General features: G+C 33.1%; 1 protein-coding gene across 1 annotated transcript in view; it reads right to left on the bottom strand.

Annotated features, from left to right (window-relative positions):
• ND-B22 (NADH dehydrogenase (ubiquinone) B22 subunit) overlaps positions 1-16,157 on the bottom strand; it is a 59,861-nt gene that overhangs the window by 2,258 nt on the left and 41,446 nt on the right. Inside the window, exons 3-4 of the mRNA XM_085822302.1 lie at positions 13,946-14,001; positions 2,449-2,580 (exon numbers count right to left, since the gene is read on the bottom strand). Coding sequence (XP_085678428.1) covers positions 2,449-2,580; positions 13,946-14,001 — 188 coding nt within the window. The remainder of the gene's footprint in view (positions 1-2,448; positions 2,581-13,945; positions 14,002-16,157) is intronic.

Below are 16,157 nucleotides of genomic sequence, written 5' to 3'. Positions count from 1 at the left end.
TTTTTGCTACAGGATTTCAAAGTAAATGTCCTCTGTCTATTTGTAATTAATTTTTTTCGCTGAAAGACATTCTCATCCCTACATTAAGTCCGCCACAAAAATTTCACAATTTTCTGATCACTTTTTTTGCTTGTAGGCAGCTTTGAAACATATAATAGATTAGACCAAAATTATTTATTAAAAATGACTGTAAATGATGCCTCTGTAACAACCAACACCTATCACACTTACGTGAAACTGCAGATAATACTAAATACTATACAAGGTAATTTGCTTAAGTATGTAAAAAGTAAGGGAGTTAGCTACTCATAGGGTGATTCAGATATACATAGCAATTTTGGAGTGGAAATGACTTCATAGTTTGCTATAGGGCATTGTGGAACAAATAAAACCACTGTGCATAAAATTATGTATTTGACAATCAACCACAGCAGATTGGAAGTTTTCAGCGATTCCAAATTGATTGCAACAGGTGAGTCGCTGTGTGCCTGTACAGTGAGCAATACCCAACCACACAGATTCTGAATCACCAGATGTTTCATGCTTGCACCAAAAATAGTGCAATGCCAGATCTTTTGGGGCAAGTCAAAGGAATCCAGAATGAATGACATGGGTGCTTGAAATAAAAGAGATGGTGCTTCAAAGCAGAAAGGAATGAACAATAGCAATAGCAACAAACCTTAGTGTTTCCCAAATTATTGTCTGGAGAATTATCACTTGTATCCATACTATGAGCAGTGCTTTCATAACTGCTTCCTGCTAATTATGCTTGCTGAATGGCATGAGCAGAAGCATGGAATGGAATCTCATTTCTCGGCTACTATTTTGTTCACTGATAAGGCATACTTTAGCAAAGAAAGCTGATTCAATGTGCATATACACATATATGGACAGTGGACAACTCCAAGTTCAGTGTTTTGGGCTCTGTTGGTGACCATCCGATAGGCCCATATCTTGCACCTGTTCATCTAGACAGATGGTTTTTATAAGATTTTCTTGAAAGAAGTTTTGTTTGGATTGTTAGATGAGCAAACCATCCAGCAGCTGTGACACACCTGTAATCCTATTCCTGGTCTGCTTCACTTCTTTCTCTTGGATCTTGTCACCTGCATTAGCATAGCTAGCATGTTCATCCATGAGACTCCCAGTATATTCCAAAAGGTTTATGATTTTAATGCTGTGCCAATGTTACGCTTGTATCGTAGTTGGCAGCTCAAACTAATTGTTATTAATTTGCTCATTAAAATAGTAATATTCACATCACTCTTTTATTTCTTGTATTTTCCTCTCTACTTGGTAGCATATGATAATTGCGTTTCCAATCCCTCATTGCTATGCTATTTTGAATTGTCTTTAAGTAACCTAAGTTTCTACTTAAGTAACACTTAAGCAAATCATTCTGTATACACCATAATTTCAAAAGAATAATAGTTACAACTGACTTAAATGGCATTAAAAGTCTTCTTCTAGAAGACTTCAGGACATGAATATTTGGGGACTCGTGCTTCACAGTGATAATGGATCAATATTCCATAAGCTTGATAATTTACTTTTTTTTTTTTAACAAAAATACATAAAAGTGATAGGACATCCTTTTTTTTTTTTTTTTTTTTTTTTTCTTCAGATATATTTTAATTAAAAAAAAATTTTGTGGCCATCATTTTTACTCCAAAGAACATACTTCCCTTCGATTCCAAGAAATGGATGGCTTGAAGGATTTAATCTTGGCAAAATTTGCATATAAAAGTGTACTGATGTTGGAGGGGACTACTTTGAACAATTCTTGGATTTGATCCACCATTTAGTTTTTTCTCAAACATTTTAGAGTGACTGTTATATTTCACATCACAACCTAGCCTACTTACTTGGTGTGCTTTTGTAATTTATAAAATCATTTACCTGACAAATTTACAAATATTTTTTGTGTTTGTAAATCACTGGTAGTTAAGGAGTGCGAGTATATTAGTAAACACAATCTCGTTAAATAGCATCAATTTCTGTGCTTGGGGGAAATACTTCTTATACAAAAACTTATTAAAGTATGTTGCAGTTATACTTAAAGCATCAAAAAGGTAAATTTTTACTCTACAAGAAGCATTTCAAACCTTACTTTTTATCTTTAAAGGTAGTAAGCAGAAATATCTGTGCATGTGTGAGGCGGGGGAAGAATTAATAAATGTTTAGATAGAAAATATGCAGACAATTGAAACAATTTTACATTAGTAAATTTTTAGCTTTGATTATTTACTATAAAAGCAACGTGCATATATCAGAAATAAAAATTTGCCACCATCTGAGGTGCTAACCATATAACAAAAAAAAAAAAAAAAAAAATCTTTAAACAAGCATTAGTTTTTTCTGTCTGCATTTTTGCCATAAAATACCTTTCTAAGACTGAGTTTTAAAGTAAGACATACCCATTTTACAATTAAAGCTACAACTAATTACCTAATGTTCAGTTTCTTTAGGTTTTCCATATTTTTTCTCCCATCGCTCGATATATTCTAATTTTCTCTGTTCTCTACGGGCAAAGTATTCAGGATATCGAGCTTTCTCCAAAGGATGCCAATAATCCAATACCTGTTTTTAAAAATATTGTATTTATGAACATATGCTTTTAAATAATGAACATTCTTATTATTTACATGTTTTACCGACAATGCAAGAATTTTAAAAAAAAAGTTTATTTTTTCATTTTGTTGTATGAAATCAATATTCGTATATTATGTATGATAAATGGTAATAAAACAAAACACACACACACATATATATATATTTACACATTATTTTCATGAATTAATTACGACATTAATAATAATTCATAATTATTATTAATAATAATTCATAATAATTCATAATAACATTAAAATAATTCATATTATTAATGTCATACAAAATGCTGCAAAATTAATTAATATAATCAAGAGAAAGATATAGCGTGTGTGTAAAATATAAAAATACATAACTCGAAATTCTATCTTAGTAACTAAGTAACATAGTCTCTTAACTCTCGTTTTTTAATTTAGTTATATCCTGTTTCCATCATAAAAATAGTAACTGCTTATAATACGTTTCTTTAAATTTCATGAGTTTAAATATAATCTATGTCATATGATTCTTACATGCAATATAGATTAATTTTGAAATGACATCATGAATCATCAAAATCTTTTAATGAAAATGTGGTTACTGAGCTATGAAAATGAAATAAATGTTATTTGTTTAATTAGCAAAACTGCCTTATAAAATCTAAATACGAAATCCAATTTGGCTGCTATGTACCTGGAAGACCCAATTTGACTGTTATGTACACTGCTCAAAAAAAAAAATGGGACAGTCCTATATCTCCCGATCTACTGGGCCGATTGACAAAATTCAAATTGCGTTCTTCATTTCTCGAAAGCGCGACTTAGGATATATATTAGATTTATATATAGCACTATTCTAACATAGGTATTTTGACACAAAATCGGACTTTTTCTGAAATAACATACCAATTTTTTTACATATTTCGATTCTACGACTCAAATTACGCCTAAATATGAAATTTTGTAAAATTTGGAGCGAAATTTACGGGGAATTCACAAATTTATGTTGGCACTTTTTTGTCAGTTTGCGCCAAGAATACTTTACTTGGCGAACTTCTTAATATATGGCAACCTAGTTTCCTTTCCCGTGAGAGGAAAAAAAGTCACCATCGTTCCTTTTTTCCAATTCGAATAACTGTTTTAAAAATTTCTATTTACCTATTCGAACTGCGTAAATAAAGGTGCAGCGTTTATTATTATTTTTTTTCAAATAGTTTTCTTTATATATATTTTTCGTCATAGTTATTATTTTAGGTCATTTTTAAATTTTTATACTTTTATTTTAATTGTTTTAAAATTTTATATTTATTCCTTCGAACTGAGCATTTTAAATATATTTATTAGTATCAATTTTCCAGAATTTGATTTTATTTATTTGAACTGCGTTTCTTTCGGAAGAATACGTTGTAACCCAGACTATGATGCGTTTGAAAACTGCATACTATATTAAAAGAGAAAATACAGTAAAGCACAGTTTTACACGCCTTTCAATGTTCCGTTCAGAAAAAATATATATAAATAAGAGAGATGTATAACCGATATTTTAACTTAGGATGACTTGCATACACTGCTTTAAACAGTTTTATCATTGTGCCCATTGCTTTACACAATTTTATCCTACATTTGGTTTCTTAAAATGTTATTCATATTTTAGTCAAATATTTTATTTTTGAAATTGCAAGAATCAAATATCATAAGATTGAAAAGTTTTAAATTTAAAAAAATACGAATACTAAATTTTACGAAAAAATTTATTTTTCTTTTCTTTTTCTTTAAGCATTCTGAAAGTATATTGAAAGGTATCCAACTTTTCGAAACATTTTGGTATTTTTGACAATCATTTTAAATAAAGTTATCGTCTTCCATTTCAAAAAGGCCCACAAACGGCCGAGCGGTAAAGTTGCTGAACACCGGTAGTTCACTCCGGGGTTCAAACCCCGGTAAACGGGCTGGTTGCATGGGCGTTTTCGTGGATTTTCTCATGTGTACCGCGTATGACAGCTGGTTTCCCTTAGAAAGTTCTTCACGAAGTATTTCGTCAGAGCCTTTATCAGTCTTTAGAGGCTAAACATTTTGAAGGTATGAGATGAAAGGAAAGACTGGTTTCATCAAAAGGTTTTGGTTTATTTTATTATGACAAAGCATACTACGGCTATCTGCCTAAGTGGAGGGATGCCTTCGTGGAGGACTTTCTAAGGGAAACTGGCTCTCATACACGTTACACATGGGGAAAACCACGAAAACGCCCATGCAGCCAGCCCGTTCGCGGGATTCGAACCTCGGACCGAACTACCAGTGTTCAGCGACTTTACTGCTCGGCCGCTGTTTCATCAGGAAGGGGGAAAAAAACATCTTTAGGTGACATCCACATACATCACTGGATAAACTCCTGAATCTTCAAATAATTCGACTGACAAAATCATGGAATTCAACATTTATGATACGATATGATGTTCTATAATGTAATTTACACAACCATATATTTTAAAACCAGTCACTCTTCACTTTAATCTGCAATGATATCATTTTGTCTTTTCTGTTAACACAAGCTCAATTGATGGTATTTACTGGTGTACACGTCCAAGTGTTTTCTCTTTGAACACCTAACTTCTTTGAAGTATCCTGAAAGTATATTCGAAAGCGTCCAACTTTTTGAACATTTGGTATGTCTGACAGCCAAATTTCCCTGCAAATTTTTGCTTACTTTTCTCCCTAATTTTCTTCTTTCCTTCTACAGTTATTTTCAGTGCTCACACAAGAAAATTAAGATTTTTCGACTGCTAGACTTCCATACATTTTGCATTCTTGTCAATTTTTTAAAATATCAATTATATGAATTGCGTTTCAGCTGAAGACAGCTTTTCATTTTCTAGTCATTTTAGCTATAAATAAAGTTTAAAGCGAAGTCCAAAGGATAAATATTTTAATTAAAAGATTTTTGCTAAATGACAAAGAAATAAAACAGTCCAGCAGGGTTTATTCTGTACCACCGAGTAACCCGATTCTTATATCGGCTGAAACAATCTAAGTCATATTAAAGATCATGTTTTTTTTATACAATCTATAAAGTGAGAGAAATTTAGCTTCTTAAAACATTCTTTCTATAAGGATTAATATAAAAGATTATATTTATATATATATATTTTTAAAGCTGGGACTTGAACCAAACTGTCAAACTTTTAAAGTTTAATTTACATGGTGGTTATAATTAAAGTTTCAAATTGAAATGGTCATAAAAGGAAAACTACCGGACCAAATGTTATCAAACTTGGGAATCGTGTAAAGGAGGTTATGGGAATTTATTTTCGGCGGAAAAAAAAAAAAAAAGAGTTCAAAAACTCACCATCAGGGGAAAAATGGCGCTGTATACAATATTGTTAAATGAAATAAGACACGAAAACATCTGTTTAAAATGTGTTTAATATTTTCCGAAACGTGTTACAAAGCATGTTCAATGTAGCGTCCAGCATTTTCCGAAAGCAAGTTAAATCATGTTACTGCATTCTCAACAGCAGCTCTTAGCATATCAGGTTTGGTTTTGGTTTGGTTTATTAGATTACGGTAAAGCACTCGAGGGCTATCTGCCTTAAGGGAGGGATGCCTTCGTAGAGAACTTTTTAAGGGAAACTGGCTCGTATACACGTTACACATAGCATATCAGGAGGAATGTTATCAGTGTATCACATTTTTCATTTCTGCCAAATTGTTTAGATTATTACCATAAACAGTGCTTTTGAGATAACCTCATAGACAAAAGTCACAGAGGTTGAGGACTGGTGGGAAGAGGGAAGTGTTGGCCTATAATACGTTCATTCGTGAAATGTTGCCTAAGTAACTATGTGACACTCTTGAGGTGGTGCCCAGCCCTGCATAAAAATCGTAGCATCTAAAATTCCACGTTACTGCAGTTCATGTATCACGAAACATTTTAATATTGATTCTAAGTGAGCTGCAATCGCAGTGGTCCAGCTGTCGACTGCTCTTCAGAAAAAAATGGTTCTGTTATAAAACTAGCTGTCATTCAACAGTAAACGGTGTGAAATGACTGTTATGCAATCGAATGCAGTAGGAGAATGGAATGGAACTAGATAGATAACATGAGAGATTTCTTTGGCCCAAATCGATTAAAAGCGTTTTGAATCAGTATCTTCATGTTTTAGTGCCGAATTCAGGCCTAAAAAATTACAAATTAGCGATCTGTAAGAAAACGATTTCCAGATTGTACGCACTTGTGAGAGTGATTTGCGATCTCACATTTTCTAATCGCTAATTCGTGGTTTTCACGGACGAAATTCTCACTTACGGGGATGGCGCACTCGACATTTATCGAATTTAACGTCTTTAAATAATAATTTGCCTACTTCAAAGTTTCTTAAGGGTATACAACATATTAAACACGTTTAACAAAAGGTTAAGTTAGATTCCGATCCATATTTCGTTTAACAATATTGCATACAACGCCATTTCCCTCCCTCGTGGTGAGGTTTCGAACTTCCTTTTTTTCGCGGAAAATAAATTCCCATGACCTCCTTTACACGATTTCCAAGTTTGATAACATTTGATCCAGTAGTTTTCCTTTTATGACCGTTTCAATGTGGAACTTTAATTATAACCACACTGTATATTATTAAATTTTAATTTGAAGCTATGCGTTATATGTATACCATGCGTAAAATTTTCTCTTTTATGGAAAAATAAAAAATCGAAGCAAATATACTTAGTATAATGGACCAAAACTGAAAACATTTCCCCTCCCTCTGAAAATAAAATATTGAAATTTCGAACTTGAATTTACTGGGTTATCGAAATATTTAATTTGACTTATCTTTTAAGTCCTAGTTCCGACAACAATTCCGTCAAAAATTCCGAATTACTTAAGCTAAAGTAAAAGATTTAGTATTTATTCACTGTATGTTAATAAAGTAATCAGAGTGTAATAAAAATAGATTATAGAATTTACGCTGATGTAACTTTTTGTCTGACTGCACAACATGTAATGGAAGAGAAGGTTTGTAGAGATCTGTTTTTCACATGCCTCTAAAAGTAGATGTCATATTAATTTCGTCTCTTCAATGCAAAAAACTTTCCTTTGAGAGGCAAGTTTACTTTTTGAGAAAGAAAAAAAATCACAAGAAGACAAATTTGAAGAACATGCAGGACGATTGAATATACATACTTATTTTCCGAACACAAGCGGTTCTCCGACTGGTTATTGAATAATGAAAAGATGCATTGTCATGCAATACAAAACATTTGGAATACGTTTTCTGGCTGAATAACGTAAGATTAAAAGTCATCTGCTTAATTCACATCCATTTACAAGTCAACTACTCGGGCAATTGCAGAATCGTTTTGATCCTGAGCTTGTAAGACAAACCTAATATCACTGGATTTAAACACTTCTTTAATCTTCCGAGAACGTTCCTTCTTTAGCTCATATTCCAAGAATATTAAGTGAATACAATTATTGCCAAAGAAATTGAATATTCATTTGCACTACGGCTTGGTAGTTTACTAACGAGTTAACAAAACTTAAATTCTGCTTTTTGTGTCAAAGAATACAACAATATTTTAAATATTTACAAATAAAATATTAAATTGGAAATTTAATTGGAGCCTCATCAGTTGCCTAGCATTTGAAAAAGAAAATATTGTTAAATACTAATTGTTTGCTGCTCAGTCTAACCCAGGCTGCATGGTTGGTTTTCGTAGTTTTTTAGGTTCTCTTTACAAAGATTCTCTATGAAAGCATCTTAATCAAATAGCTCCCATGTTTTTTCTATGTTCAAATAACCAACTAACCTAGTTTAAGCGCGATTTCCAAGTGAAGTTACTAGTAAAATCCGAATACTCATTAAAAATCATGTAGCTAGCCAATCGGGAGTAACATGAAAGATACGGCGCCAATAATTGGAATGTTGTTACGGTACGCTGTTTCTTAACTTAGATGATCATTCCTTAATTAAATAGCCCACTAACGGCCGAGCGGTAAAGACGCTGAACTCTGGTAATTCAGTCCGAGGTTCGAATCCCGCGAACGGGCTGGCCGCATGGGCGGTTTCGTGGTTTTCCCCATGTGTTACGTGTATACGAGCCAGTTTCCCTTAGAAAGTCCTCCACGAAGGCATCCCTCCCTTTAGGCAAATAGCCCTCGTGTGCTTTGCCATAATTAAATAATCCAATTCAATCCTTAATTAAATATAATTGATTTGTAAATTCTACTAGAACTGACGGTAAGAATTGAAGTGGAAATAAGTAATATGGTGTGCAATCTTGATTAATATAAAATTAAAAATATTTGCATAGAAAAATGTTTGCATTCAGACAGAAAGTTTTTTGAAATATTTGCAATTACTTTATAAGAAGGATTTATTAATAACCGTAATAATTACTTATTATATTACTGACGATTAGGATTCAGTTCTTGACAATTACATTCTAAATTAGAATTTTAAGGATCTAATGAAAATACACTATGCACAAAAATACATTTTAGGAAAAAAAATGGGTTGATTTTTTATGTTTTAAAACTTCTTAAATTCATTTAGTAAACATCGTATCCTCGTTGTTTATTGAATCCAGAATGTTGGTGTCGTTTATATAATTATTCTTACTTGTCCACAGAATCTGCTGACTTATCCAGCCATTAAGTAGCTGCAGATCATTTCTACATAACCATTGAACTTCCAGTAATTCAGTCTCTAGAGGGTTGTATGTTTATATCATAATTTGACTTTTATAAAAAATGATTATTCTAAATATTATGTTTGTATAAAAATATATTGTGCTTTAAAAATATGGATGATAGTATCAGCCGCTCTTTCAGCCACTTCAAAAGCAACAGTTTGTTTAGAAATAAATTATGCAGTTAATGTCATAAAATTCAAATAAATATCAAACGAAAATTCTCAGGTTTAGACAATTCGATTTAAACGAAGTAAAGTAGCAGACGATAAAACGCCGAAGGTAAACATTTACTCTTACAAAAACTTACTCTTAAATTTTTTTAAAAAAGAAAAGATACGAGAGAAATTTAAAAAAAAAATAGTTAAAAATTTGAATAATATCACCTATAATTTAAAAAATAGTCTTTCATATAGTATTAATAAATATTTATTACGCATCATTGAGGGAAAAAATGTCATATAATTAATTCTTCGTAAAATTTTACTTGAAGTTTAAGGTTAAAAATAGCTGTGGCAGTTCAGTGTAACAAAAATCCATAGACCACATTTGGCGTTATTATCGCTCAAAAAAAAGGTGCCAAATTTCAAAACGCGAAAATTATGTAAATTCGTGTATATCTTAGAAAATTTTGAATAAAAAAGTCTAATTTTTTGCAGATATGCTTAAAAATACACCTACTTTATGATGATGGTAAAAATTTTATAGGTTATAATTCAAAATGTTTTAAAAAAATTTATAAAAATTATTTAAAAATAGAAATTTAAAAAATAAAACACAAAAAATGGGTAAAATTTATTTGGAATGAACCTAAATTTCGAAATGTGAGAGAAAAAATCAAAAAAGTTTAATAAAAAAAGAGATATTAATAAACATTTGCCAAATTCAATTAACATTAAGCAGCTAAAATTTTGAGAGCTAATATTTTATTATTGAGCTATACTGAGTCGTAGAATCGAAATATAGAAAAAAATTGGTATGTTATTTCAGAAAAAGTCCGATTTTGTGTCAAAATACCTATGTTAGAATAGTGCTATATATAAATCTAATATATATCCTAAGTCGCGCTTTCGAGACATGAAAAACGCAGTTTGAATTTTGTCAATCGGCCCAATAGAACGGGAGATATAGCACTGTCCCTTTTTTTTTTTTTTTTGTTTTTGTTTTTGAGCAGTGTACATTATTTAAAAATCTTTGCAAATGTATCATATGCAAGTTGTTTCAAATCAAAAAATTATAAAGTAAGAAGATAATTTCATAGCATACATATAGTATCATTAAGAAAAGTTTGAAAAAGGTTTTAGGTTTAATGGCTTAAAAAAAAAAAAAAAATTAAGAGAGCAGGTTGAGAAGACTCTTTGATATTCCACTGCAAGTGTAAAGACTTTACAGCCTGTGCATGCAGCTGAAAGAGAATTTTTTTCACTAATCAAAGAACATTAAAAAGAAAATGGTCACTGAAACAACTGACCAGAAAGCTAAAAGAATTCTTGAGAAGTTGTAGCATAGAGAGATGTGCAAAAAGGTTTAAAGAACTGAATTGTGAGAAAGTATTAATAGCATAAACGAATCCTCATCTTTTCCTTCTGAACAAATCATCTGTTCTTCATTCTTATGTATTTCAAAGATGAATGCTGATTTTTTTTTTTTTTTTTTTTTTTTTTTTTGGAAGAATAAGGGGAAACAAAAGCATACAACAATAATAAAATCTCCAGCTTTTCAAATGAGAATGAAACTAAAAAGATTGGTTTAGGCATATTTTTTAATAATAAAAATATATAGAAAAAATATTTTTAATAATGAATTAACTTTAAATAGTACCTAATTAATATCTAAAAGTTCAGTAATTCATTCTTAAATGAAAATGATGCAAAAATATTTACATGCAAGAAACATTTTTATTAGTTGCAAGTTTAATAGAAAAATACTCTAATTAACATCTGGATACAGTTTTGCATAAGTATAGTTTTGCATCAGTTGCTTTGCTTTCATCCATATAGGGACAGAAATGAACTGTTTTAATTCAATAAATAGCTGAAGATTATTTTTCATAAGCAATTTCACTGTCGGGAAATATTTTTCTAAATGAAGTTGTAGCATGATTCGATGCATTTGGTAGCAGGTTAAGCTCCAGTTAAAATGGCAGATAACAGGCATTCTGGTTCTCTGCCCAATAACTTTATGATCCTTTGTTTCCATAGAAAAATGTTTATTTTTTTCTTTCAGTACTACTCATGCTATCCTCTTGTACATACATGTTTAAAAGTTTCAGCCCTTCCACCATGCAAAATCAAAAATCGCAATGATAGACTGTTTGCATCACAAATATATTACATATTCTTGAAGAAATAATAGAAGGAAAGTCATCTGTGAATGACTTAAAAAAAATATATGAGTATTTCGGCTTTTTTGCAAATATAACTAAGAAAAACGATTGCAACTTCTTAAACTATTTTTAGGAAGCATATAAAACTTGCAGCACTCAGTGGCAAGATGAATAAAATTACAACCTGGATCTTGTTTTGTGCTCAATGGCTAATATATGCCAGATGACCCACAGTGGCACTTGATGCTTAACACGATGTTTTTGGGTATGTATGCTCTCACATGCAGAGCAGAAGTAAGTCATAGCACATCATTAATGAAATGGCTTGGTTTTCTTTTATACGTAATCTACAGCAGGGTTTCTTAAACTGTGGGTCGCCAAAAATTTTAGCAGTTTTGATATTTCTTTAACTTATTGTAATAATTTTATAATTACCAAACATTTTTATATAATGTATCTGAAAATAAAGATAAGACAATACAAAGAAAAAAATGAAAACATTTCTACACATTCTTTTTATAATATAAACTTTGATGGCAGGTAAATTGAATTAAGTATTGAAGAAAGAGCCAAAATTGCAGCAAGATACAAGGTGATTAAAAAAGTTCTCGCCATTTCTGATATGACATTGGAAGATTAAACCTCAGTGGCTAGGACGGGAGTTCGGACATTTATCAAGAGTATAAAAGCGTGTTGCATCGGTACTTCAAACATAACTCACACAGCGACTGATTGAAATGGATGCGTCAAAGACGCTCGCTCGGTGTTGTTTTCTGTATGATTTTAAAATGGGCCTGCCTGCAGTAGAATCAAGTCGCCGAATTTGCCAGAACTTTGGTGATGATGCCATTAGCGGATGAACTGCTAGGCAATAATTCCAGAAGTTCAGGTCAGGGGATATGTCTCTTAGTGATGCACCAAGCAGCAGTTGGCCAGAGAGCAGCCATAGAGAGTGATAGTAGCTAAAACGTGGTGAGCTAGCTGCATACTTCCAGGTATCCAATGAAACAATCAGACTCCATTTGCACCGCTTAAGAAAGATATACAAGCTGAGCAAGTGGGTACCCCCATACAGTGTCTAATGCAAACAAGCAACACTGCATTGTTACCGGTTTGTCATCTCTTACTCGGCACCGCAATGCATTCATATTTGATTGAGTACTCACCATCGATGAAAAGTGGGTCCAGTATGTCATACCCAGGCTTTCCAGACATTGTTGTCGCCATAGGACCCTGTGCCTCAAACTTTTCTCCACGCAAGATCATACTCTGTATCTGGTGGACGAGTCACCAAGTGGTGCACTATGAGCTCCTGCCAATGGAACAAACCATCATGGCAGGCCTGTACTCGCAGTTGGAACGTGTGCATTTGGGCACTGATGCATAAAGAGCCAGCATTGGTCAATCGTAAAGGTGTTTTCCTCCTCTATGACAATGTGAAGCCGCATGTGGCTCAGGAGGCCAGAGACAGCATCCAGCGACTATGCTGGGAGACACTACCCCATCCACCATATTCCCCAGACTTCGCACCAACAGACTACCACCTTTTCCATTCCCTGGACAACCATCTTTGTGGGAAATTATTCAACAACCGGCTAGACCTCGATAAGGCCCTCACAAACTTCTTTGCGTCCAAGACTCCTGAGTTCTATTGCGATGGCACTGCACAGCTAGCCACTCGTCAAAAGGCACTGGATGTTGAAGGTGATTACTTTGAGAATTAGCGGTGATTATTATTTATTTTATAACTTTTTCTTTCTGACTGTTCAAAATGGCAAGAACATTTTTGGTTACCTTGTATGATGTGCGGTAGACTGTAAATCATGTTCAAAGGTGGTGGAGGTCTTGACATGGGAGACATGCTGTTCTAGGTGCAGTTTGAGCAAAGCCAATCAAAATCAACAAGGCAGTCTGCAAGAAAGAGTGGTTTTACATGCTACACTGTGGGTGCCATTCTCTATAAAAAGTTGCATTACAGACCATGGTGGCCTCATTACATCCAACAATTGTTTCCAGATGACTGTGGTAATGCCTACTGAATTTTGTGAAATGGCGCTCGCATGGCATAAAGATAATTCAAACCCTTTTAAAGAACTTCTTTGGAGTAATGAAGTCATCTTTTATGTAGGGGGTTTGTTAGTCCTCACAATGGCCATTATTGGGGAGATACAGTCCCAAAGACATAGCTGAAAGAATATTGCTCAAAATTTTTTTAAAGTAGTACTCTCGAGAAACATTAACAATGGTATGCAAAGATGCTATACAATGAATGGTATAATATGTGTGCTACTTTTAAATAAAAGAAATATATACAACATTAAATAAAATATCTCCCTCAATAACTTACCCAGTCAGGAACTGGCACTACTCTTCCATAATTTATACCCCCAGGTGAATACGAAACTGAAAATACATACACCAATTAAAAACTAGTACAGTTATTATTATTATTATTTTACAAAACATTATAATTAAATTAAAATATTTATCTGCATGACTCAAAACCAGTAAGACAAATGAACTTACGATGCTTAGATTGCTAATTTTAAGTGCTCACCTAACAAATGCTTTAAGATCACTCATTACCTGCAGCAACTATAAAAATGCATACAGTACAGAGTCCGAAATCCGGACTCATCAGAACTTCTGCAATTCCGGATTTGGGATTTTCCTGATATTAGATTATCAGTTTAAATCTAGTAAGATGGCATGTAGAAATAATAAAATTTAAAAATGAAATCGGGATTTATGAAATAATGAAGTATATATGATCTAAAGGGTATTAAAATTTAGAGGAAGAAAAGCTTAATATTTATTTGTTTACTTTATTAAATATTTCTTTCAATGTAAGTTGTTTAAGTTGCTTCGTTTTTTGTGCTAATACTTTCTCTTTAATTCTGTAGACAGACATAATCTCTTGTTTAGTTACATTGTTGAAGTCCTGTAACTGCTGTTTCGAAAATTCTGATTAACTTGTCAATCGAAATTTTCTCATTTTCAGTAACTTCTCTGTCACTTTCTTCACTACTGGTAGCAGTATTTTCTGGATCTAAAACCATACTACAGATTTTGCCATTTATTAATTGATTGATTGAGAAACATTGTCATCACAATGAAATACTTCTTTTATATCATCTTCATTTATTACCGCGTCTCCACATTTCTTTACAAAATCTGTTAACTGGAAAATTTTACCTTTGTTTTGCGATATTTGAAAACCTTTAAAATTAGCAGCTATGATCATCAAATTTGCTATCCTTCACTATACATATTTGGCTATGCAACATGGGCTTGGTGACTAATGACAAGTTGTTCCGTTAAATTTTACCTTGCTTTTAACGCGCACTGAGACAATTAAGCCTAAATTGTATTATTTATTTATTATACATATGCCTATTTCTTGCACATGCTTAAGGCTTATCAGAGTTCTGAATAAATAAATTCCCACATATACTTAAGCCTTATTGAGGGCCAGCGCTAGATATCTTTACCGCCTGATGCAGTCTCTGTGAGTTCTAAATTCTGCGACTTGATGCGGCCATACGAGCCCTGGCGTTGGTTCTGGGTTTATGCAAATAACAAATCAGTTATTCTTAATTCAAATAGCCCTAAATGTAATCTTTGGATTTATGAGCATCATCAACAAGTTCTACGTTTAGCATATGGAAAGAAATTTTTGGTAAATTTTTAGAGCATTTAACTTAAATCTGTAATCATCGCCAAGCGTAATGTCAACATAAAAGGTTACCATACTCCTTTATTATTCGATTACTAACATAAAACAATTGTTTAGGCATCCTACATGAGTCATTACTCAAGTTGTCATGTTTTGATAAACATGCGTTGATGAAAGGAAAGTATAATAAATAATGTTACGTTTTTTAATCTTCTTTTCTGACACCAGTTGTTACATTATTTTCTTCCTTCACGTTCATACAGGGTTCGTAGATTTGGAGTGAATAACGACGACATTTGATGAAGTATCAAAAAACACTTTATTTACCAGTATTGTCAGGACAGCTCCAAAACACGTTTCGCAGTCGTCGATGAACTACTTACTATAAACACGCTGACACGCGACACAGCCTTCAGGTTATCAGGCTATCACAGTGGAGACAGCTTCCTGCAAAACACCCGACTCTGCTTTCCGGAGTACAGCTCTCGACTCTGCTTGGTCGTTCTCAGAACTCTACGTACTCTTGATACTATCCATGCTATAACTCATGATGCACTCGACAACACACGAGCACAGCTACCGACTCTTCAGTTCAGTTGTTCGTGGAGCTCAACACACTTTCTCGACGATGCACTAACTGCGATACACTAACAGACTCCTCCGGTGCACTCAACGACCCACTTGGCACTCGCTGCCTGGCTGTCAACTCGATCGACTCCGCAGGGATTGACTCGCCAGACGAGACACCAACTCAATACTGACTAACTCACACTCTAGACGAGGCACACACACTCGCTCTCTCGATGATGCACATGCTCTCGATACTAACTGACTGCGGACCAGCCGGGTTTGAATAGCTTTCGGCTTGTATTCGAGAACATTC

The sequence above is a fragment of the Stegodyphus dumicola genome, chromosome 8 (assembly GCF_044657685.1).
Source record: "Stegodyphus dumicola isolate Sdum_Otavi_A_Nest chromosome 8, ASM4465768v1".
Taxonomy (NCBI): Eukaryota; Metazoa; Arthropoda; class Arachnida; order Araneae; family Eresidae; genus Stegodyphus; species Stegodyphus dumicola.
This window is presented reverse-complemented; position numbering and strand designations above follow the sequence as displayed.